This window comes from Gobio gobio, assembly GCF_949357685.1.
Source record: "Gobio gobio genome assembly, chromosome: 15".
NCBI classification, from domain to species: Eukaryota; Metazoa; Chordata; class Actinopteri; order Cypriniformes; family Gobionidae; genus Gobio; species Gobio gobio.
The window spans coordinates 40,879,458-40,905,852 of record NC_137108.1 but is presented as its reverse complement, the minus strand read 5'-3'; the positions used below and the strand labels follow the sequence as shown (position 1 = coordinate 40,905,852).

Genomic DNA, 26,395 nt, shown 5'->3' with positions numbered 1-26,395 from the left:
CCTAAAGAAAGAGAATGACTGGGAAAACAAATATAAAATGTTGGTTACTACTATATTTTTTATATTTTTGTCATGTTACGGTCAACACAGTAAAAAAATGTCATAGAGAAAAATAGGCTAAATCAAATAGGACATCTAACACTCAAAATGAAATGCCAAAAATACAAATAAACGGAAACTGTCAGCTTACTTGCTATAGCTAAATTTTTTTTTGTAACATCCATTCAAGAAATGTCACTGACTGGAGACAGTTTCATTACCGAACATCTCTCCTCCAAAATCTGATCACAAAGGCTGAATTTTCTCTCTGAGGGTGCTCTCGTGGACGGGATGCAAAGAACATATATTGCCAGGCTCAGGACAGGGAACTGGGAACAGTTTTGTTCACTTCAAGTTCAAGTGCAGATACGCTGTTGTCAAAGGATGTCGGGAGCGGCCGCTCTCGTCCAAAGTAGGCCTACACCAGAGTTACCGACTGATACAGTCTTTGATATGGAAATTGACTCCCGCGCCGCAAGAAAACTGACCGTGTCCCCTTGGGAAAGCAGACCTCTATCGTGCAGCTGTAGTGTTTAGTGTGACATTTAATTTACATGAGATTGAAATTTGGTGGCATTCTGGTGAAAAAGTGCAAAGCGTGTCAATATGGTCTCGACACCTTGTCTGTCACGTGTCGTTATGGTATTAAATTCTAAGTCCACATTTGACCTTTTGCTGCGTTTTGCCCTTTGGGGTGATATCTGATGCCATGGCACTCATGCTTGGACAGAGGCCCGTGGTGGGACTGAACCACCTTGGGTTTTTTTAATACACGGGACTGTACTGGAATGTACTGGAAGAGAACATACTTATCTCACATCTCACTGCATAATATAGTCTAGCTAAACCTTGATACACCTTGATTCCAGTGGTATCTACATGAATGTGTATCCATGAATGTGACAGAAATGTGTGTGTTGTGTGTGCATAAACCACATTCTACAGGCTTAAGTCTATGAATAGTGAATACTGTGCACTTGTACCAATCCGCTTGTTAAGTCTGCTGTGATGTCACATGTCGCAGTTTTGGGGTCTAAATGTTCTCCCTCGGTTTCACAGACAAGGCCCAGACTAAAATGAGCAGTTTTAACTGAAAGCAACTTGCACTGACACATCTTAAAATATGTCAGTGCCATTGTTTTGTCTCAAGATGCACACCAGTAATGTTTTTTTTTTCTAGGGCATGTATACAAGAGTGCTAATATAATCTTGTCCCCTCTACAATTTCAATAAATTAAATAAAAAAAGACTCATCAGACATCAATAAGGATAAATGTAGAGGTGAGATGATGGTTCAGAAACATGCACAGAAAATAATATTGAGTTAAAAACACAAAACAACCACTAAATATCCTTTTTTTTCTTGAAAATCTTGGCTCTGTTTTATGTTTTCTGAGAACTGTTCTGCTTATAGGTATTTTAAAGGTCCCATGGCATGGCATTTTTCTATTATTTTATAGTGTTTCCTGAGGTGTACTTATATTGTTAGTATGATTTTTACATCATAAAATGTCATAATTTAGAAATAAAAGGCATTTTTTCTATACTGCTGTTTGCCCTGTGGCTGACTGCCCTGCTTCAAGAGGCGTGTCTGCTGTGAGACTTCAGGAAAAACGCCCACTGTTGTGATTGGCTGACATCTTTGCATTTTAAATGAGCGGAGGGGGCGTGGTTTAACGAGGCACGAGCAGGCACGAGTCTGCCAGAGACAGATGGACCTGTGTTCACTTCACATCAGTTCTCTCAGCATGTCTCAGTTCAGGGTGAACTGTTGTAGTTACTAGAATATACTTCAGGTTATTAGTTTATTTCTAGTCGGAGGGGCTGTCACTCATGTCAGAAAGTAAGTAAATTATGGATCAGCGCTGACTCGAGACGCGAACCGTTTAGAACGATTCAGTCCGATTTGGTGAACTGGTTCGGTTCACTAAAAAGAACCGATTCAAAAGAATGATTCGTTCGCGAACAGGACATCACGGAGACGGAGCGATTGCTAACAAAGTTATTTATAGTAACTACTGAGTTATGAGAGCGCTGTCAGTCAGCGCGAGTTTATTGTGTTTGTATCTGAGAGTTCTGAATAAACACGAGTCCCAGTCACACCGAGTCCTCTTCATCATTATTCTACCAACTTTGTAACACATGCAATGTACCATTACAGCGAGATGAACGAGTCAGTAAGTTTGATTAAAGCATTATTTCTAGATATGTTCCAATCATATGAATAGCGTCAGTGATGCGCATTGAGTAACTTACACAGCGCAAACAAAGACACAACAGCAGTAATCGAATGTAATCCAGTTTATTGTGGGGAAAGCTGGCTAGCCTAGCCCAGATACCCTCACGCTTACCCCCCTTCTGCTTAATCTCACGCCGCGTTTGGTGCCTCCGCTGTGGGCCAGATGCAGTACTGGGGGTCGGGGATGTTGAAGGCCGAGCTTCGGCGTGTGTGAGGTTTATCTCTAAAGATGTTACTGCTGATGTTAAACAGAAAAGACTGTATGCACATTTTAGAACAGATAGACGCGACGAGGACGTACAAAACACTGACTCACAAGATAGAAAACACGAAAACACCGTTCTGTCGGGAGAGAGAGAGAAGCCGCAGTGTGTGCACGAATAATAAATAATTAGCTACACATCAGAAATCAATGATCACAGATCAGAAGGAACTGAAGAAAGACTTCTGTTTTCATTTGTACATCCAAACACTGAGAAACTGCCAGTTCACTCGTTCACAAGTAACGTTAATGATCTCTCGCGTTTGCATGGGCGTGCCAGATTCTCTGGGCGGAGGAAAGGGAGGAAACCGTTCCTGCTTGGACGTCAAACCAGGAGGCTTCAGGATTGGCTAGTCTGGCCTGTCATTTTCTCAAAGGCAGAGAGAGACAGCCAGAACTCGGGTTTACACCGATCAACATTTCTATCCACTTGGGGACAATATTCAGGCTAGGGGAACTCATATTAATGTTGAAATACCTCATAAAATGAAAATTTCATGCCATGGGACCTTTAAGGTAACCTCATTGGTGATTTAGCCCTGGCACTATTGTATCACACTATTGGCTGTCTCAAATTGTGATGGCCAACGTATTATCCAATTGTTGGTTGGTTATGGTAGAATTTATTTTTACACTGCTCTTTTGAATGAGCTCAGAAAAATGTGCCCTGAAATAGTTCCGGGGTAAGTATAGCTGGGAATGTGATCTGACCATGGTTACATCATCCTTGTCATGCAGTTGCCCAGAGGACGTAGTTGCGTCTTTGTTTATCCCATACTTCTAATATGCAGTGATAGTCAACAAGTTGTCCAACAAGCAACTAGTTGATTTGTAAGTTTGGCTCATTTATTCTTAGATTTTTAGTTTAGAAATGTTTAGCCCTGCTTTAATTAACATGCTGACATTGTTCTGTCCCCAAAGTTTTCTTTCTGGAAAAAGTCATAAAATGAAAGCATCACCACTACCATAACATTCAAATGTAACACTCAAAGATCGGCTGTCTTTGGCTGATGCATTGCATATCATGCCTAAAAACGTCACACCATGAAAGTGAAGTTCTTTAAGATTCCCGTGACAAGTTAAGTTAAAATAATCCCAAATTTTAAATGCAACTGCATTTTCTTTTTGTTGCACTTTGTATAGTGGTTTTTGAGTGCAAGAATGATCTTACACACCGCTTAAGGTCGGCATGAGGATGCTTTTTTTAACTTCGTAATTTATCATAACTAAAATAAAATGTCATACATTATATATATTAACTTGGGGTGTGCGATACATATCGTCTGCGATTTAATATCGTAATTGTTGTTTTAACTATGTGCGGTCTGACATTATTGAGTATATCCCTCACACACAGAGATAGATGCATACACTACGTGATGTAGTCTTGAAGATTAGACTAGTTTGTGTGCGCATTTAGAGTGCACACTTTCACTGCGTTATTTAATCTATATTTATATAATTTAATATAGTAAATAAATATCACACGAAGAGTGCAGTTTTTCTCCAGGTATTAGCATGATAACAAATGTGAAATCGATATTATACAAGTTTACTAAACAAGTTAATATTAAAGGTAGGGTAGGTAAGAATGATCTAAAACACTTTTGTCCAAATTTGTTTAAACTTTCTGTATATGTCAATTAGGGGTGGCACGGTACATGGAAAAAAACCGAACCGTTCGGTTCGCTTGTGTCGGTTCGGTGTGTGTGTGTCGCACGGTTCGCGCCTGCGCAATGTATCCTCGTGCCCGCATGTTACCTCAGACAGCTGGTGTCCTTTTCGCGCGAAATAAGAGGTTTGTGTGGACATACAGTAAAGTAAAAGTGGAGTGCTGCAGGTCACGTCACATGTAGAAATGAAAGTGGGAGAGATAAGGAAGGCTGCCGGAGTTGGAGGATGCGCTAGCATCGTATAGCAGGGGAGATGCAGTGCGAGAGCGGGTGCTGCGCGACTCGCGAGACAAACCCTGCCAGTGTGTGTATGCGCAGCGGGCACGCGCGGCGCGGCACCCGCTCTCGCACTGAACCGCGGCTGGTGTGAGAGAGAGTGTGTCTGGTGTGTGTGTGTGTGTGTGTGTGTGAGTCTGTGGGAGATTGAGTGTGTGTGTGAGTCTGTGGGAGAGAGTGTGTGTGTGTGTGTGTGTGTGTGTGTGTGTGTGTGTGTGTGTGTGTGTGTGTGTGTGTGTGTGTGTGTGTGTGTGTGTGTGTGTGTGTGTGTGTGTGTGTGTGTGTGTGTGTGTGTGTGTGTGTGTGTGTGTGTGTGTGTGTGTGTGTGTGTGTGTGTGTGTGTGTGTGTGTGTGTGTGTGTGTGTGTGTGTGTGTGTGTGTGTGTGTGTGTGTGTGTGTGTGTGTGTGTGTGTGTGTGTGTGTGTGTGTGTGTGTGTGTGTGTGTGTGTGTGTGTGTGTGTGTGTGTGTGTGTGTGTGTGAGTGTGAATCTGTGGGACAGGCAAATATAGTCTGTCACATTTTCCGGTGTTCTCCTCCGACCCCTGTCTGTCTCGTACTTTGATTTATGAAGGGCAACATATCTGCTGCAAATGCGACCGTGTTCCCCTCTGTCTCATACACACATTCATATAACATGCTGTGTATAAGTAGTTCACATGATAAATGTAACATTTAAAAGTTAAGATATGCTTCTAGTTCTAATAATTTAAACATGCCTTTGAAGTTTGGGCAAAAACTTCTGGCAGTGTTGTGTTTTCGTGTATTTTATGTTATTTTTTCCCAGCGCTGGATGTCATATGGTGATTGTGAAACACACGGGACACTTGGTGAAATGTGTTAATCAGGTCAGCTGAATTAAAGCCACAGTGCATTGTTCTGATCAAAATTGATATGATTAACATGAAAAATGTACGGCAATGTGTCGGACTCGGTTGACAGCCAGTTAGGAAACAACTTGATATAACAATTTTTAATACTGTATCCTAATTGTGGATGATTAAGCCATATATATCATATGCTGAAGTAAATTTCTGGAGTGTTAACGATAAAAAATAACAACAAAAAGAACCGTACAGAACCGAAAACCGTGACCCTAAAACCGTGATACGAACCGAACCGTGGCTTTTGTGAACCGTGCCACCCCTAATGTCAATACATAATTAAAATTTAAGTACTCTGAAAAAGAGAGTATAAAAATCGAGTGACTCTAGACTTCTTAATCTGCAATAAACACAGCTCATTATTTTCGTTCGGGCCGAAACAAGTGATTGGCTTGGGCGACTGTCACTCTCTCTCGCTACCATGGCTACCACCGCTTTTGCTACAGGATCTGCCCACATGCGCGCGCCCCAGTGTTGCCAAGTTGGGCTACTTCAAACACTGTTGCCGCAGGCTGTTTTTCATGTCCGCGGGTTGAAGCGACCCCAATTATGTGATATTTTGCCCCGGGATTGGCGAAATTTTAGCAGGCAGCCCTACCAAAAAGACACATATTGTACCCCCCAAATGCGATTTTTACCGGAGAAACACGATTGGGCTTGTTTTGGGCTAGTTTTAAGTAGCAATTGGGCGGATTTTGTTGTCAAAACCTGGCAACCCTGGCGCACCCATTTGATTTGAGGAGTTCAAGAGGCTGTATTTCTGCTGGACAGGTAATCATTTGATTATACATTTTTTTGGTTTATGTTTTCATGAAGTATGTATCACTAGCACACGTAGCTGCCTAATAGAGCCCGACCGATATATCGGCGGGCCGATATTATCGGCCGATATTAGGCTTTTTCCAAACTATCGGTATCGGCATTTATGATGGCCGATAAATGAATATTTTTTAAAAAATAAAAAAAACGGACGAAACACCTCTCAAACACATTGAGTGTTGGCGTTTCATAGTTTGTCCACCAGAGGGCGCTCTACAACGTGCCGGCTGGCAACACCACCAGCTGATCCAGCAGAGTCATGCTGAGCTTCAGCGCTCTGAGCGCTGCATTCACAACACAGATCATCCGCGAAATGCATGTAAGTTGGCAACGAGACATACATTGCTTGAATTGAATAACAGTTAAAAGAACATCCCCATCAGTTCTCTTAACTCAAATAACATGACACAATTTGTAACTGCCAAGTCCAGTTTTGCTGTTACATGTAAGCCAAGAGAGCTGGTAATTACGCTAGGTTACAGTTGACTGACTTATTTTACCTCGGACAATGTGACTGAATAAAATGTATTTCTTTAATAGTCTGACAGTTTGACATCATGAGACGTATCATCTCTCCCCTGCCCGTTATTTTGAAAAAGTATACATATTTCTAAATTATAACTTATCATAGACGCTAACCACAAAGCTAGCTAATGCCATGGCTATCAGTGGGAGACCGCTAACATTAATGCGCCTTGAAAAACACAACAAACTTATTCTGCCTAAATAAAGTAATGATTACTGTATTTATAACTAGTATATTTGTAGTTCCAGTCTCTGCATTGTAAATCGTAAGTTAGGCTCGTGAAGAGTGAACGAAAGTGCGTGACTTCGTTCAGACGCCGCATTAACGAGTCAAATAATGGATTACACGAGTCATCATCAGTAACGTTAGTAGATTTTAGAAGGCAGGCAGCAAATGATGATTGAAAATGGTTTGTGGTAGCTTGATGGATAGAATTAAAAGTGCATGTAAAGGGATAAGCAAGTTGACATTGTAATTATAAGGTGGCTCATATTTATACTGTATATAGTTTATGTTTTGCTGTTGTTGTTATTTATCAGAACTTCTAGAACTTAACTGAATATTTTTTTTTCCAGTCTTGCTAAAAGTTATATTTATAAAGCTTACCACATCTATTAATACTGGTAACTTTGATTTTTTTGTTTTTGTTAGCCTATTGTGTTTTCGTCCAAACGACTTTAAGTTTCATATCTTAAGTTTGTATTTTTATACATTTTATTTATCAGAACTTTAATATATTTTATGTTCCTCTGTTCTGTTGTAACAATAAAACAAACAAGTTTATTTTTAAACTGCATTATCATATTATTTTAGAGAGGCTGAGGGATCATGAATAACTACAAATAACTGATGTATAAGGGAAATCTGTTTGTGTTTTTTTACGCGTTTCTGTTATTTTATTTTTTAATTTTTTATATATATCGGCTGATATATCGGAATATCGGATTTTTAAGTGACCAAATATTTGTATCGGTATCGGCCTTAAAAATCCTTTATCGGTCGGGCTCTACTGCCTAATATAGCTAACATAACATTACTTAGCATAAAGTTACAATGTTATACACTTAGCGATCCATTAGTAGAGATGATAAATACTCAATATGCTTAGCTCAAGTTGATCGCTATCGTGTTGAATTTCGCAAAATGTAACTTTAGATAACAAAATGCATGTGTAAAAGCTAGTACACCGCATCCAGGAACTTTTTTTAGAACTGAGTTAGCTTTAGCTACTACCCTCTGTCTAAACTCTTTTATCATGTTCACCGGGAACTTTACCTGCACGTTTATTTCGGCCCTTGGTTTGTTTTTATATTCTCTACCAATGTTTACTAATGTTTTTATCTTGTATCTGTGTGTGTCGTAGTCACTGTGTTGTGTGTGTATTTTAAACTTTACCAGTATCGTTATTCTAGCTTGATAGTGAGTACTAAAATACATCTTATTTGTTTATATTCATAATGATAAAGTTAGATTTTTTATTACATATGATTCTGACATGATGTCACTACATGCACTTCTTCTCCGCTCGCCTCAGGTAAATAATGCGCTTTTCAGCTGAGCGGTGGGCGTAGCGCGTTCATGTGTTTTGGGGGCGTGGCTTTGGAAAGAGCCCAGAAGGGAGAAGGTGGAGTGAATGGAAATAATGAGCTGTCTTTAAAACAGTTGTGAGAGGTCTACAGACACTCAATTTTTATACTTTCTTTTTCAGAGTACTTACGTTTTAATTATGTATTGATATATAAAGAAAGTTTAAACAAATTTGGAAAAAAAGTTTTTTAACCAAATCTTACCTACCCTACCTTTAAGTGACTTAAGTGACATTTTAAACACCATATTGTAATTTAAGACACACACTGTAATTGCGTCTATGAACAACACACGCAATGTTTCTTTACTGAATGATTCCGATTTTTGAATGAATCCGTTGAATGAAAGATTCAATTACTAAGATAGATTAAAGGTTCAGTGCACGCGTGTAACGTTACCGAACGGTTTCCGGGTGCAATCTTTAACAGTTCACAGTCGGCTTGTTTGAAGCGCGGAACACACTTTAATCCGAGTTCCCATCACAGTTCAAGTGGCCGCGCGAATCATCTGAACGCGATCATCTGTATTGTTACTTTAAGCTGTTAGCAATTGGCTTCAGGTGAACACGTACCAATCTATTTCACTTGGCGTCCTTATAATAGATTAGTCAACTAGTCACTCATATATATATATATATATATATATATATATATATATATATATATATATATATATATATATATATATATATATATATATTAGTGCTGTCAAACGATTAAAATATTTAATCGCGATTAATCGTATGAATGCCATAGTTAACTCACAATTAATCACAATTAATCGCACATTTTTATTTATTCTAAATGTCCCTTGATTTCTTTTTGTCCCATTATTTTTTCTTATTTTAATGCTCTTATCAACATAGAAAAGTGGATCGGCTTGCTTTGTTCAAATGTTTGTTTTATTGAAAACAACATTGGCATACTTTAGTGTTCGATTTCACACCAACATTCTCACTTGGAGCAAATAATCGCTCACACAATGTAACACTGCCCATCAATAAAAGGGTGAAAAAAAATACTTTGTTGCACAAACAGCCCCTTCAACAGCCCTTTCTAAGGGATCAAAACAGGGTGATACAAAATAAAATTACAAAGTGCACATGCAAGGTAAACTAGGACTCCGCCTATAGTGCAGTTAAACTAGGGGTCGCCAACTAGCGGACTCCGGTCCAAATCCGGACCGCGAAGCCTTTTGACGTAGGCTAATGAAACAGTTAACGTTGCAATGCTCACTGTTGCGTTCAGACCCAGACGCGCGGTCAAGCATGCAGGTACACCGGACGCGACATGCACGCCGCTTAATTCGCGCCGCAGAATGTCTATTTGCGTCTTTGCATTGACTTAAATCACTCGCGCAAAACGCTTCATTCGCGTCCGGTGTGAATGCACCATCAGAGCAGAAAGCAGCGCTCAAGACAAGCACTTTTAGTTGAAGACCCCTGAGTTAAACCATGGCATAATACGTTTCTCATTTCGGCGTCTCACGCTTGCCATCCACGTCTACTCTTTTAATGGCCCAAACAAGTGTGGGCAGCCGCAGCGTGCCTGATGTTTTGTTTCCGGTCTAGCTACATCCGGAGTGGTGTTGTAGTTTTTCTAACGTTACTAGTTGCTGCAACAGCATGTGAAAAAACTACAAAGTTTGTTAGACCAAAAAGAACGTTAATCTCGCGATAAAAAAATTGACGCCGTTAAAATAGGTTTGCGTTAACGTCGTTAATAACGCGTTTAACTGACAGCACTAATATATATATATATATATATATGAGTAACACTTTTCAGAATTGTATAATTATTATTATTGTTTTATTTTTTTAAGTGGTGTCACAGGAAAGAAAGAGGTTACTTTGTTTTCTCACAGACCTATGCAATGTTCTGTCTGGAGACTTGTCCTGTGCAGCAGCAATCGTAGGGAATTGTGGGAATTGGGGTATTGTCTGGGGAATTTAAACAAATATGCTGTAGAGGGACTCAAGCATAGTCATGAGAATACCCTGGCTCGCATCTGGAAAAATGTCACATAATCACCATCTCCAACACACCAGCTCCTTCTACATTGACCACCAAAATGTTCTCACAGACATGCGGGGATCTCTTGGGAAATTCAGGATAATGACGATGTAGTGCATTCTCTTGTGTCCCAAGCATACTTTAGGATCCCTTCTAGGCTGAAAGTGGAAAGACTTTCTCATTTCATGATAATCATTCTGCCTGTAAATTGCGGCTTTGTCCTGATAATGGACAAAATGGAGTTAACTTGGTTTGTGCCCAATTTAAGCTCATTGTCTTTGTATAAAAGTGAGTGGGCAGCATGTAACAATTATAATCACTCGTTTACATGGTCACCAAATGTGACTCAACCTATTAAACAGATGTGGTTGGAAAATATCGTGCAGTAGACGTATTATAGACTGGAAGTCGACATGTGAAGCATGCATTTAAAGAAGTTTAGTCTAAGCCCTGACTTAGACAAAATTATACTTTATTGAAGTGTCCTGTGTCCTAGTCCCTCATAGTGGAGCATCGATAAGCAAGGGCGGAGAAACCATTATCATTTGTGGGGGACATATTCCCCCTCACTTTTTAGAAGATAGTCATTATTTTTCAAAGACTAATGCCTTAATGTGTCACCGCCACTTTTCAGATCTTTCCTGCTTCCCTGCACAAAAGACAGGTGCCAACTGACAGCAGCTGTTAGTTGATAATATGGTCTTATAGTACGTCTTATTTTAGAGACATGTTATTATGGCCACTGTTTATTGTAAGTACTGCAAGTATTTTAAGTGGTGACTGATGCCAAAACCTATATTTTTACATTTAAGTGTTCAATAATTGATGAGCAAAACCATTTTTGATGTAATAAGTACATGATCATTAGACCACAGTCATAAAAGTCAAAATGCATTAAAAAGAATGTAATAAACGTTTTATTATTATTATTATTATTATTATTATTATTATTTTTTTTTTTTTAGTAGTAATAGTATTTATTGCAAATACAGTCAAACCAAGATTTATTCCGACACATTTTTCTCACATTATCACCGTTTATTTGCTATAGTTTAGAAAATGGTAATAAAATATGACAAGAACTCAGATTTAAACTAAAAATTTATCTTGATAAATTCAGGTAACTTAAATAGAAAGGTATGTAATGGATTACAATCGACCAATCAGATGTTAAATTTAAGTACACAATTAGATTGTACCAATTTAGGTCAACCAATTACAAAGCAATTCTTAATTCTGTTCAGTCTGTGGTGTAAAAGGTCGCATTAGCAATTCAAGAAAAAACACTTGAGCAAAACGTGGTCAGGTCAAAGTGTCTGAATAATTTTGGTCCCAATTGTTTATCAATTTTTGTATGAAGAATTTTTGGGTATAATATGTCACAGTTTACTTTATTTTGTTTTCCTCACTTACGTAAATTAACTATAGTGTCCTGCACTCACTAGTAAAAAATTATATCTGGTGTCTGAATTTTTTGGGCTTGACTGTAATATGATGGCATAAATAATAATAATAATAATAATAATAATAAAGTATCTTCATTACTGTTTAAAGCTTGTCTAATAAACAAGCTACACATTAAAAAAATAAATAAAATGTATTTGGCCACAATTTATGTCTGTAGCTAAATAACGTGGGATGAGTTACAGTGTATGCCAAAGTTTAATATTTTAGGTTAGGAGTTTTTTCTGATCCCAAAATGTTAGTGTGAGCAATTGTAACTAATTATATATATATATATATATATATATATATATATATATATATATATATATATATATATATATATATATATATATATATATATATATATATATATATATATATATATATATATATATATATATATATATATATATATATATATATATATATATATATATATATATATATATATATATATATATATATATATATATATATATATATATATATATATATATATATATATATATATATATATATATAATGTATGTATGTTTATATATGTATGTATATATATATATATATATATATATATATATATATAATGTATGTATGTTTATATATGTATGTATATGTTTTGTTTCTTGGAAACATTACAGATTTGATAAAAGCTCTAAATTAAGTGAGTTTTTGCTTAAAACAAGCAAAATTGTCTTCCAATGGGGTAAGAGAAATAATCTTATTTCTGTTTGGGACAGAAACAAGAAACAAGATTGCAAACAGAAACAAGATTATTTTTCTTACCCCATTGGCAGATAATTTTGCTTGTTTTAAGCAAAAACTCACTTCAGTTTCATTTTATTTTCCAGAAAACAAGAAAAAATGTCTTATGTCATTTAACCTATCTAGTAATGCATCTTGATTTAAGATTTTTTTTATATATATTTAGACTAGAAACAAGACAAAAATACTAAATAAGAGCATTTTATTATCTCTATATCTAGAATGGCTTTATTGTGTATAATGGCACAAAACTGCAAGTTTATAACAAAAATAGTCTGTAATTTGGCCTTTATTACTCATTTAATACATGTCTACATTACAAATGAAATAAAATTAGATATTAACCTACATTTATGACAAATTACCACGGTTACAGTTAGTGTTACCAGAGTAAATCCATGATAAATGTTGGTGAATTGTTGTCTGAAAAGTATTTTAACTGGACCAGCTCAGAGTTTCTCCTGATTTGCAGGTTAGTGTTGTTGATTAAGTCAGCGCTGTTTTAACTGCTTTAAACTAAATAAAATCACAGAGAGATGCAGCTTGTACCGGAGACCTCTACGCCGAACTCGAACACTTCTCATTGGCTGTTTAGTGGTCATGTGATCGAGACACTCATTTGTTCAGACTCAGCTCGCAAGTTGCGCTGCGCACAAGTAGCACAGTTTCGTTCCAATTTGGGCATGGTTTCCTTGGCCTAAAATCTAGTACTGCCACCTTGTGTTGACATTGTGAAACTGCACGATTCGTAAATTATGCATGGCGGGCCACATATAATATATTTTAATAGACAAGCTGCGGGCCGTTTGAAATTCATCCTCGGGCCGCATTTGGCCCGTGGGCCGGACTTTGGACACCCCTGATTTATGTGGACATGCCGTGTGTATTTCATTTTTTAACTACTATGTTCTTGTTGGCAGTAGTGCTGTCCATGTGCTTTTTTTCATTTGACTTAAAATGAACTCTTGTTGTTTATTTTGTGACCTGTTTCCTTCAGTTTTGTGCCAAGGAGTGTATTGTCAAAAACAATAGTCTTAAGCCCAATTACGTTATAAATTCTAAAAACTATTGCACAATTCTCAGTTAGCCAGATGAAAGCAGCAATGGCACCCTCTCGTGTTGCCATGGATTGTTTGTTTACTCTGTTGTGACACAAATTCATCTGTCTTTATCTCTCTCCATTCAGGGCAATGATGAGGAAGCTGTTGTTGATCAGGGGAAAACCAGCTCTACCATCAACACAAACTTTGAAAAAGAGGAACTTGAAAGTAAGTCACTCCCTCCTTTCACATAACCCCTCCTTTTATTTACCCCTCAAAATCATATGCTTTGTTTTTTTTTTCTTTTTTTGCATGCCGTCTTATCCTCAAGCATACCATCTGGTCTTTTGGCACATGGACGTCTACAGTGAATACCTGAGGTTCTTTCACTTGTTACTTTTGGGAGTGTTTTAAAACACAATGATTAAAACCATCAGCTTCATTTCACTCTTTGGCGGAGTTCAATGAGGTTTTTGATCTTAAACGTGTCTTAAACCGCCCCCTTCCCCTGTGAGGGCTTTCCCATGGGCCAACGTCATGTTTCCATGTGAACTGATCCTGCTATCAGCCTTCTGCATGTGTTCTGGAAGCTTGTGCGTGTTGGAAAGGAGGCACTAGGTGCTTTGCCAGATGAGTAAGGCAAGGAATGTCTAGAACTCTCTGGAACTCAGTCTTAAAGTGACTCGTGCATAGTGTGAGGGGACATATGACCTACATCTGGCTCTTACAATTATGGCATTCATAGTCTGGGAATTGATTCCCTTACTATGGCGTGAATGGAAACACAGATGTGAGTTGTGGTGGACCGATATGTACTGATTTATACATAAACAATCCAATTATGTTATATTGTTGTATTGTTATAATTCAATTTGATTATTTATGTATTATTATTTATATGTTGTATTTATATTTATGTCAGGTCTTCATGATATGCTTTTAAAGAAATATCGTAGTGTAGTGTTACAGTGCACATTCTGTCAGTTGCAGTTCTGGAATGACAACCACGTCCCAACACACTGTACACAGCAACGTACATTAGCAACATAGTGGTAGGGTTACGCTCACGTGACATTGCAGTTCTTCACAGTGACGAAAGTTTATTATTCGCATGCGTTTTAAAGACTTGCCAGTTAAAGGTCACGTTTTTCATGTTTTTTTGAAGCTTTGATTGTGTTTACAGTGTGCAATATAACATGTGTTCATGTTTCATGTGTAAAAAAACACAGTATTTTTCACACAATTTACTTATCTGTATACTGCTGTTTTCACTGTCCTCAAAACGGCCTGAGAATTTCCTCGTTCTATGAAGTCCCTCCTTCAGAAATACGTAACGAGTTCTGATTGTGCCAGCGATTCCCGTGTTGTGATTCGACAGCAGCTTAGCTCACGTTGCCCGGGAAGGTCACGCCTCTTACCATAACGGGGAGATGAACGCGCTCAAACTACAGCCCCTGAAGGCCAAACAAAGGTGATTTGACTCCGGGATGAAAATAACAGCGTCTGAACTACATGGCGACAAACGCAACCGAACCGAACGCAACACTTCCTCTTCTCCACGAGGGAGCAACAAGACCACGCCCCCTTTTTCGTGTATTCTTGTGGGCGGAGGTTAGTCGACAAACTGCTCTACTGACGTAATTAAAGCAGGATGTACATGGATGTAGTCCAAACCGGCCGTTCGCTGTAGGCTTTGAAAGGGAACTTCTGTCAAATAAAATATCTCGCTTGGCATTGAACTTTGAGCTTTATAATTTTACAGGTATTATTTATGCTCTAACAGCAACATTACACACTAACTAAAGTTTGAAAAATGGGATCACGAAGAACAGGACCTTTTAAACTTTTTTTTTTGCACACTGTTCTGACATACACTTTTCTGAGTGGATACACCTGATGCTCACACACACTAAGTGCGTTCACACTTGTAGTTTGGTCTGGACCAAAACAAAACACATAGTCCTGGTCCGCTTAGCGTTCACACTTGCATTTTTAACAGCGAACCTAAAGTTACCGAACCAAAGGCATAGGGATACGGTCACAACCTGATTGGTCGGCTTTTATGACGTATTTTCCGCAATGGAGCTTCCTCACCGAACATTCAAAACAATGCTGTGTGCTGGATTAAACGCCATCATTTTATGCGTGTACATAGTTTTATTTTTACCAGCTGAGAACTCACGAAGAGCTCATAAAATGTTCAAAACATTCAAAACAGAAACAGGATTTCCTCCGTTGTATGCAGAAACGAAGATCTGCATATATTGATGAGGCACTTTACCTCCTCGTTGCTCCACGTTTGCCCTCTACTCATTTTGGATACACCAATCTTTCCGCGTCGTCTGCTGATCAGCTGACTTGTATCGTCACATCTTGTGACATCAAGTCCTGTTTTTGGTTTGTTAACATGTCTTTGGTCCGTGTTGCGTTCATATATCAATTGAACCGCACCAGAGTTTGTTTGGAAGCGGACCGAGAGCAATCTTTTTAGCGGTCCCGGTCCGCTTGTTTGGTGCGCACCAGGGTTCGGATGGCAGCGTTCACATATGTTCAAATGAACCGCACTAACCGATCAATCGCACCTGGGTTCGTTTTAATCGAACCAAACATGACAAGTATGAACGCACCCTAAAAGCCTGTCACACAGCTTGTGAGTACTGAACTAAGTTTTGCGTCTTATTACACTTAAACTGTCAAAAGGTTTACATAAACACAGTCAGTTATGTCTTAAAATCGGATGTCTGTATATAAGGGTGCTTTCACACTTGGTTCGATTGCCTGGACCAAACCTGAGTTTGATTGTCCCCCCCTGCCCCCGTTGGACTGTGTTCATATTATATTATTTGGGTCCGAACTGGGGTGCGTTTGCATCATCGAAGCTGCAGCTGTTTACCCGGTTGCTTAGTAACGACAGCGAGGGTGAAGGTGGCAAAATCCATAGCTTGCTCACCTCACTTTTATATTTTTGTTTTTGAACTGTTGGTTTTGTTTCCAAAACTTCAGTACGTAATGGCACTTGCGTCTGTCTGCCGCGAATGTACTGCAAATGCTCTAAAGAACACTGAAGACGAGCAGAAATTAGATCTACAGCTCTCTGCTTGCAGTACGTCAGTCACGGTCGCCAGGAAAATGAGTGAAACACACATTTTTATCAAATCATACGTCATCTTCTGCGATTTAGTATGATTGCGTTCACATCAGCAGCGAACCGTACCGGAGTTCACATGAACCGTACCCCAGACCACCCTTTTTAAGCGGACTCGGGTACAGTTCGTGGGTGCGCACCCGAGTTCAGAAGCTCACATCATCCAAACGAACCCGAACTCTGACGTCAATCTCTGACATCTAATCTGCTAGTGTGAAAGCACCATTAGATCCATGCATGAGGTCTTAGTGACAGCAGCCTAATATACCTGCTGCCGTTTGTCACAGACCTACGGCCATCCAAAGCGCTTTACATTTTTGCCTCACATTCACCCATTCATACACTCATTCACACACTGATGTCAGCCATGCAAGGTGCCATCCAGCTTGTCGGGAGCAGCTGGGGTTAGGTGTCTTGCTCATGGACACCTCGGCACTTGGTCAGGTGGAACCAGGGATCGAACCACCAACCTTCCAGTTTGTAGACAACCTACATGAACCACTGAGCCACTGCTGCCCCGGTTCAGTGTGTAGAATATATGGGGATCTATTGACAGAAATGCAATATAATATACATAACTATGTTTTCAGTGGAGTATAAAGACCTTACATAATGTACTGTTATGTTTTTATTACCTTTAGAATGAGCCATTTCTATCTACATACACCTTACAGTGAAATCGCAATTTTGCGGCGTCATGTTTCTACAGTAGCCCTAAAGGGACAAACTTCTCTACAGAGCGCTAGTCGCTCTCTGCTCTCTCCGATGACACAATTTTTGTTCTGTGTCGACCCCCGTAGCTTCTCTATGTGCTTCGAAAGGGAGGGGTGAGCGTTTTGTGATTGCAATTCACAACCTCGCCACTAGATGCCGCTAAAATTCACACACTGCACCTTTAATCATAACAAAAGACATAGAAAATCATGTATTGCTCTTCACTGAATAACTTCACTAGCTTTAATAAGAATCAGAATATAAGTTATGCAGTGAAGTCTATTTAGTGTTTTACTTTTAAATTTGTTTATTCAATTTCTCACTTGAATGCTACTGTTAAATACTTTAAAAAAAAATTTAAAACGCTGTTTATTTCATTTGTATATTATATTGTATTTGTCCTATTATTTGAAATTTGCTTCTTTGTTCTTATGTTTAATAACAAAGATAAAGTAATGAAATAAAGATCTTCATTTTTGCCCTCCCCTACTTTGGTCGAAATGTTCTGTCATTCTTTTTTTTATATATATACCTTGGAAGGCTAAATTTTTTAAATGGGCAAATTAGTTTAGCTGGATTGCTCAATGACATAATAAAAGACATGACAAAGAATCGTGATAAAATCGTGAATCGTGATCTTCCTGAAAAAATCTTGATATGATATTTTTGCCATATTGCCCACCCCTATTCTATGTTCACTTACACTACAGTTCAAAAGTTTGGATTCGTAAAAGTTTTTCATGTTTTTGATATAAGTCTCTTTTGCTCACCAAAGCTGCTTTTATTTGATAAAAAAATACAGTTAAAACAGTAATATTTTGAAATATAAATTTTTAATGAATCGTTTCTATTTTAATACATTTTAAAATGTCGTTTATTCCTGTTATGGTAAAGCTAAACATTCAGCATCATTACTCCAGTCTCTAGTTAGACTGGGTAAACCCAGCTTGATCTGCCAGCGATTTGATTTCCCCCGGCAACTCAGTCTGGAAACCCGTACGCTCATTTCCACTGCTTCTGTTACACTTTTGCGGGAACCAATCACAGACTGGCTTATCCACCTGGCCTGCTATTGGAGGGATTATCACGATGACGGAAAGAGAAGCGATGGGTCGTTGCCCGTTGATCACTCCTCTTGTGTTCCGATTGGTTGAAGGACTATCCAATTGCGTACAGAGTCATTTGAATTATGCTTGTTTATCACGCCTCTTGTGGTCCGATTGGTTGAAGGACTATCCAATTGCGCACAAAGTAATTTAATTTATGCGCGTTTATGCTCGCGTGTGGCCGTGTGCAGTAGAAAATATAGAGCAGACTCCCCTGACCAATGTTCAATCTTAAATTGAGTTTGTTCTGGTGAAAGCCAGACAAGTCTCTATTATCACATGATCCTTCATAAATTATTCTAATATGCTGATTTAGTGATTTATTTAAGAAATATTCTTATAACTTCAGTTGAAATTTTTTGTAATATTTTTGTGGAAACCATGATAATATTTTCTGGGTTTTTTTAATGAATAAATGCTATTCTTTTGAATTTCTTACTTGAAATCTATGTTCTGTGCATTTTTAATTTTTTATTTACAAGCAGGTACTCAACCATACAAAATATTGAAGTACATGTTCTTCTGTCCATCACAGCCTTATTTTCATTTGTGTTCTGCAGAAAAAATGGCATCTTCTCAGATTAAGGTCCATTTTTAAAACAACTTTCAGGACAGGTTTACGTTTCAGGCACTGTGCCATACAGGTTTAATGTAATTCTGATATGATTGTAATGAGTTAAAGAGGGAACCTGTAAAAAATAGCATGCGCTTGCCTACCGCTCACTTTAATAGCATTATGATGGATTAGACAACAGCTCAAGTTCTAATTCATTAAACTGGGCCTGCTCGGGTCATGCATTAACTGCACTCTCTGTTCCTCATGTAAAACATTCTTGTTTGTTCTCTTTTACTTTGTTTTTGACAGCCAATGTAGTCTTAAGGGAAGTTACAGGAAACCCGTTGCATATTATTCAGTGTAATGATTATAAAAGCACATGTCAATTCCTACATTTCTAATGTAGCCGATTTAAGTTCTTTAGCACAATGTTTAATCTGCTCTTTTCCATACAATGAAAATAAATGGTGAGCACTGTCAGCAAACTTTTCAAGCCAATATTTTCAACATTTTATAAATATTTTCAATATTTCTGTTAAATGATTAAAATTTCAGTCTGTTCTCCACACAAAACTAATGTGCGGCTGCATACGATTTGGAATATAGTGCATGAATCATATAGACTACTTTAATTGTCCTTTTTGGGGCTTGATTGCCACAGATCCCATTTACTTTCATTGTATAGAAATGAGCATGAGCATTCTGCCTAACATACTTTTGAATGATATGAGGATGAGTAAATGAATACAACTTTTCCTTTTTTTTATTTTTCTATACCTTAGACAGGATTCTTTAATTTGTGATCTTTGTTCATGCCGTTCTGCCTGACGCATGTAATGATATAATCGTAACAGACGTAGGTCAATGTCATTTTGGTGCCAATTTTAGCTCCTCCACTTCATGCACTTTGATATCTTGATCATTTTCTGTTTTTCCTGCCAAATGAGTGCCTTGGCTGATTATGGTAATTAGTGAGGACCAAGATTGGTTTTCACAGGCATGCAGCTCTGCATAGGGCTGTTGTTTTGTAACTGGTGATTAGGGGAGTGTTGAGATAATGTGGGAGGAAGGTTTAGTATTGGTCGTCCCACCTCCACCCCCTTTCCATATTGCTTGCCGTTGAATGTGTTGCTTTGTATCCACACCACTGTTTTCTTCTAAATCTAAGTAAGGCTCTGTTTTGCATGCCATCTAATTGCCATTAGAGACTTAATTTAGATTTAATGATATGCTTTGGAGACCTTTGACCCCAGTGTGTGTGGAAGTCAACAGTGACTCTGTTTACGTCAAGTTGGAGAATACATGCTTTGAAGGATTGATGCACATGAGATAAGTGATTTGCTGGTTTGGTGACACAATTGCATTGCCTCTATGTGTCTGGAAAATTTGCCAGATGTTTTTTTCAAGAGCTGTTGTGGCTGACAAAGTGTGTACTCGAGTCTCAGCCTCCCATGCATTCTCTGCAAAGACAAGCGTGTGAAATTGGTGTAGACACAGCAGGCATTTGAACAGACCACACATGTGTTCACACACTTCCCACCCTTACACTATGAGCGTTCCCTGCTCAACGGCCGGCTAAATGAAGTTAGGTTCAAATTGCTTGGTTTTTTTCTTTTCTTTTTGACATCATTCTTGTGACGCATGCAGCATCTGCTTCCCAGAAATCTGCCTTCAACACAAAAACTCAAGCATGGGTGGCAGACTTAACTTTTAAGCTCCTTAAAGCACAGAAGAGACAGTTAAGATGTTATTTATGTCTTTGTCAAAAGCACATCAGTTCTCTTGCACAGTTTGTTCACCATGTCAGATTGAGTTTAGGAGGGTTGCTCTGCAGAAGATTAGGATGTGTGTATTGGAACATAAGAGCACGTCACATTTTACTCAAGAGGTTTGGTTTAAAAAATACCTGCCTCCATGACACTGGAGTGTTCTGGGTGTATATACATGTTCAATGTTGGTTATCCACCCATATAAGAGAGTTTTTTCTCAGTTGAGATTGAATGATATTGGATATTTAATTGTGCATGTTTATTCCCCCTATATTTACATTTAGATTACTTTGGGCATCAACACTCACTAAACCAAACCCTAACCGTATGGTAATTACATGTTGTTAATTAATATTACTCAGTACTTATTTGAGTAAGTACAATGTAACTGTCACCTTGAAGTAAAGGATAACCAATGTTTATATTTTGAGAACATTTAATAATTTAATAACACTTTTAAATGTAATATTTATCAAATCTCAAAATGATTTTTTTTTTCATTCTGTACATTAGAATATTGCAATGGTTAAATGTGCTCGTGGCATTTAAAATTATGTAAAAAAAAATATTAAAAGCATATTTAATAATTTTCTTTATATAAAATACTATGCATTTACACACCCCAATAAGATATAAACCTGTGCTTGGTATTAGTGGATGGAGTCCATGTGTTTTGGGTAGATCTTGTGCAACATTGTTCATTTGTTTGTTGTCAACATATTTTTTAATGTTTTAATTTTTGCTCATTGAAATGTGGTTCAGGAAGTGCTTACTTCTAAGATGGGAATTTCTGTGTCTGGAACACTGTTGTATTTGATCTCTTCTTATTATTGTCCATAGTGGACCTTTAAAGGGCCTCTTCTCACATGCAGTACCAGACAGGTGGATAAAGTCTTTCTCTTTATAGGTCACAGGGCAGTTTACGTGGGCGTACATGTACCTTTAGGAAGACAAAGCAGACGTAGGCATCGCCACCGTGGGCACAAGCATCATCGGAAAAGGAAGGACAGAGGGTCTGAGCGAGAGGATGGGAGAGAATCACCATCATACGGTAAGAATAACAGTCTAGAATGTCTCTATGCAGCTAATTTTCATGAAAAAATTGTAATCATTTCCTGTTTATTCCTGTTTAATTGTCTGAGTATCTTGACTCATTGGCCTCTCTCACTCATGGCTGCAGACACTCCCTCACAGAGGGTCCAGTTTATCCTCGGCACTGAGGATGATGATGAGGAACACATTCCTCACGACCTCTTTACTGAGCTCGACGAGCTGTCCTTCCGTGATGGAAACGCTTACGAATGGAAAGAGACAGCCAGGTGAGGACACAACATGAAGCCTGAGAGTGCATGTGTGTTGGGTGTTCTTGTGTGTACTGGTTTATTTACATTTTACATTTACATTTAATCATTTAGCAGTAGCTTTTATACAAAGCGACTTACAAATGAGGAGAGCAAAAGAAGCAATCAGACCAACTAGGGGCAACAGCATGCAAGTGCTGTAACAAGTCTCAGTTAATCTAGCTCAGCACATAGGTTTTTAATTTTTTTATTATAAATAAACAAACTGAAAAACAAATAGAATAGTTAAGTTTGTTAAGTGCTAGTCTTTTTTGATCAGGTGCTGCTGGAAAAGATGTTGTGTCTTTTTAGATGTTTTTTGAAAATGGCTACAGACTCGGCCGCTCTAATTGAGATAGGCAGGTTGTTCCACCAGGTGGGAACGGTCCAGGAAAAGGTCCGTGAGTGATTTTGTGACTCTTTGGGGTGGCACTACGAGGCGTCGTTCACTTAAAGAACGTAAGCTTCTGGAGGGCGCATACAAGCGAACAAGCGAGTTTAGGTATATTGGTGCAGAGCCTGTGGTTGCTTTGTAGGCAAGCACCAGTGCCTTGAATTTGATGCGGCAACTTAAAAGTTAAGTCTGCAACCCATGCTTGAGGTTTTGCAGCAATTGGCAGCCAGTGCAAACTGATGAAGAGAGGTGTGACGTGGGCTTTCTTCTGCTCATTGAAGACCACCCTTGCAGCTGCATTCTGGATCAGTTGCAAGGGTTTGATAGTGCATGCCGGAAGGCCTGCTAGAAGAGCATTACAATAGTCCAGTCTGGAGAGAACAAGAGCTTGGACCAGTTGTATTGTAAACTGCTACCGGCTACTATATATATTGCCCAAAATAATAATTAGCGGATAATTTTAGAGTGATTTAACACTAAATTAAATAAATATATAATGAAGTTATTAAATATGTCATGGAATGGTGTACAATGAATAAAAGTACAATAAAATGCAAGCATAAATAAATAAGGCATGAAATACTTTTAGACTAATTTATTGATTGAAACATTTCATTATGTATTCAGTTATTTTGTGATTATTTCGTATATCATGAAGTTTTTCATTTTAAGGCATATTTCAGGTGGTTTCGTCTCCTTTTTTCATGTTACATGGCAAAACAATTATTTCATGCCTTATTTATTTGTTCCTACATTTTATTTTATTTATTGCAACATATAATTTCATGATATATTGATTTATTTAATTTTGTCACTCCATAATCAAGGGCCATTTTGACATTATTTGCAGTGGCTGATTAACAGAACAAAAGTGTACCAAGTTCCAAAAAGTTGTCAATCGATAATGTGCATTTTTTTTGTTGTAAATTGAGTATGAATATGATATAAAATGCATGTAATTTCAGAAATGTTGTTTTCATTTTTTAATTATTTGTTGTATTATATTTTATATGCCCCATTATATTAACCAGTGTCCACCCTGTTCTCTAGACATGGACTTCAGCTTTGGTCTTAAAAAAGTATTTGGACAAATTTTAAAATGTCTGAAAGTCGTTTTATTTAAAACACAAAATATCAAGTGGCATCTGCTAACAACATAATACTAGACATTTTATCAGAACACTTTTCATAGCCATTTTTACAAAGACTTTAAAAGGTAGTTTTGTATGATGTCATTTCCTCTCAAGTTCATCACATAAACCATGGACAACCTGAACAATTGTCCACCGGAAAGTGTCAAAATACTTGTCTTAATACTTGGTCAACATCACATCTTATTTGTTGCAGGTGGTTGAAGTTTGAGGAGGACGTAGAGGATGGAGGAGAACGCTGGAGTAAGCCCTATGTTGCCACGCTTTCCCTGCACAGCCTGTTTGAGTTACGGAGCTGCATTCTCAATGGCACAGTCATGCTGGACATGAGAGCAAACACCATTGAGGAGATAGCAGGTAACACTTGGCTGTTAGATAAACCCTCATATCTCAGCATGAACACAATGAACGTCTAAAAAATGAAGATCTCTTTCTGCTCCCAGACATGGTATTGGACAACATGGTGGCATCCGAGCAGCTGGATGAGAGTTTGAGGGAGAAGGTACGGGAAGCCATGATGAAGAGACATCACCACCAGAATGAGAAGAAGCTCAGTAATCGCATCCCGCTTGTACGCTCCTTCGCCGACATAGGCAAGAAACATTCAGACCCGCACTTGCTTGAGAGGAATGGTGAGACTTTTTGCTGTGCTTGACTTTTTCTAATATTTACTCAAAAGAATTAGATTCTCTTAAACCCACTGCTTACTGATCCTTTGTTTCCACTCAAAAACAAGAAATGGAGGCAAGTAGGGGTGCATAGGGTCCTTGTGCCTGTGGACAGCAGTTTTTAAAGATGCCTGGCAGGGAGTGTATGTGACTAGATGGTCTGTTCCTTCAGTGCTGAAAGGATTGAATTGGACTGTGAAGTGCATGGCGCATTTCATTGACTGATTTCTGGCCACTGTGTGCTGTGTTGGTTGCATTTCCTGCTTTTAATCACACCAAACACTTTCTCAATGAAGAGCTAAAGTGATGGTGTTGTCATTGTCAAGGCCTGTTCCACAAGAAATGCTTGAACCAATTGCGTGACAGAACAGCGGCGTAATACAGAAAATAATTATGGGTTATTATATTATATTATATTATATATTTAATTATATTATATACAAATGTATTTATTTTTATCGTCTTGACATCTAATTTTCACGAGTAGTGACATCATATACCATTTTAAAAAGTTTGGGGTCGGTAGGATTTGTAAAATTTATTTTTGATAGAATTCTCATGCTCCATCAAGGCTTTTTATTAAAAAAATGCAGTATTCTTTGATGAATATAAAGTTTAAAATGGCAGCATTTATTTGAAATTGATCTCTGCTTTTACTTTTTATCAATTTAATGCATCCATGCTAAATTAAAATATTAATTTCTTAATATAAAGTTACTGACCCCATTACTTTTGAACGGTAGTGTACTTGCATAGAAATGGTGATTTTAATATATGTTTAGAAGAACTCAAACACCAAAATCAATTTTTTAAACTGATTGGATCATATGAAGGCTGCATGTTCGTGTCAAAGCATATTTGGAACTAGCTTCAGCAGACAATTTTAAAAGAAAAGAGTATTTTGCTAAATTCTTTTGCTTCATAATTTGTGTAGCAAAGATTGTGTTGATTAAATATATTTACAGAGCGTTTTCCAAAAAAAATCTGCTTAGTTGAGAGTGTTGCGTTGCAAAAATAGGCTGCTGTTCTCTGCTGCTTCTGTGAAACAGGCCTGATTCTCAGAGTTGAGTGTGGGTTCTGTGATGGTTTACAACAAAAAACAAGCTCGTCTGATTTATTAAAAGGACGATCAGCGTGTGATGGTCATGTCTTTGGGTTTTGAATCGTGACTGATTTGCACTTTCCGTTCTTGCTACCATCTCACTTCCTCACTTCATTCTAACCTTCCCAACTCTCTCATCTCAACATGTTTGCTCTTTTATTTTATTCAACAATGTTATTTTATTCCATCTGCAGTCTGTTTACTTTGTTTTCCTCTCTTCATACTTTTCCTCATCCTTTGACCTCCTGCATCAGGGGAGGGTATCTCTGCCTCCCGTCTGTCCCTCCTTAGACGTTCCTACTCCACTTCCACTCCCCCCAGCTCGCGCCGTCCCTCCAGAGAGTCCCGCGGTTCCTGTTCCTCCATCATTTGTGCCAACTACACCCCTTCCGCCACCCCCAACGGCTCCCCTTCTGCCACCCCTCAAAACACACCCCCTACCGCCCACCGTGCTTCATCATTTCTCCGCTCCCCAGAACCTTCTCAGCAGGGGCCAGAGCTGCTGGTGGCGCGGGGAGAGAGAGAGGACATTCCAGAGGTCATGGTGTTCCCGCCCGAGGAGGAGGAAGAACCGCAGTCACGGTCTTTCACCACTCAGGATGAGAAGGTGGTTCATGACCCGGCCGGGCTGGCACAGCTATTGCCCCTACCGCAGTCAGGCAAATATCCAGCCCATCAGCATGATGTGTCTCCTGCATGATACATTTGCTCAGCCTCTCACTCTTTTTATATTTGTCATGAGTGTTTGAGTTCAGAAAACGAATTACTTTAGATACGAAATTAATGTGCTACACTGTGTCAACTAAGTAGCTCTAAGTAATGATGGGCATTTTGAGTATTGTTTTCGATTATGGCACATACACAACTATTCAAAAATGTTTTCTCAC

General features: G+C 38.3%; 1 protein-coding gene across 5 annotated transcripts in view; it reads left to right on the top strand.

The window, feature by feature from the left end:
- The window catches only part of slc4a7 (solute carrier family 4 member 7), a 64,426-nt gene that overhangs the window by 15,833 nt on the left and 22,198 nt on the right, over positions 1-26,395 (top strand). For 3 of the 5 annotated variants that reach the window (XM_079836698.1, XM_079836697.1, XM_079836696.1), the window contains exons 2-7: positions 13,710-13,791; positions 21,761-21,904; positions 22,034-22,172; positions 23,935-24,095; positions 24,182-24,370; positions 25,763-26,167. In XM_079836698.1, coding sequence (XP_079692824.1) covers positions 13,710-13,791; positions 21,761-21,904; positions 22,034-22,172; positions 23,935-24,095; positions 24,182-24,370; positions 25,763-26,167 — 1,120 coding nt within the window. The remainder of the gene's footprint in view (positions 1-13,709; positions 13,792-21,760; positions 21,905-22,033; positions 22,173-23,934; positions 24,096-24,181; positions 24,371-25,762; positions 26,168-26,395) is intronic. The other 2 variants (XM_079836700.1, XM_079836699.1) reach the window with 1 other exon arrangement.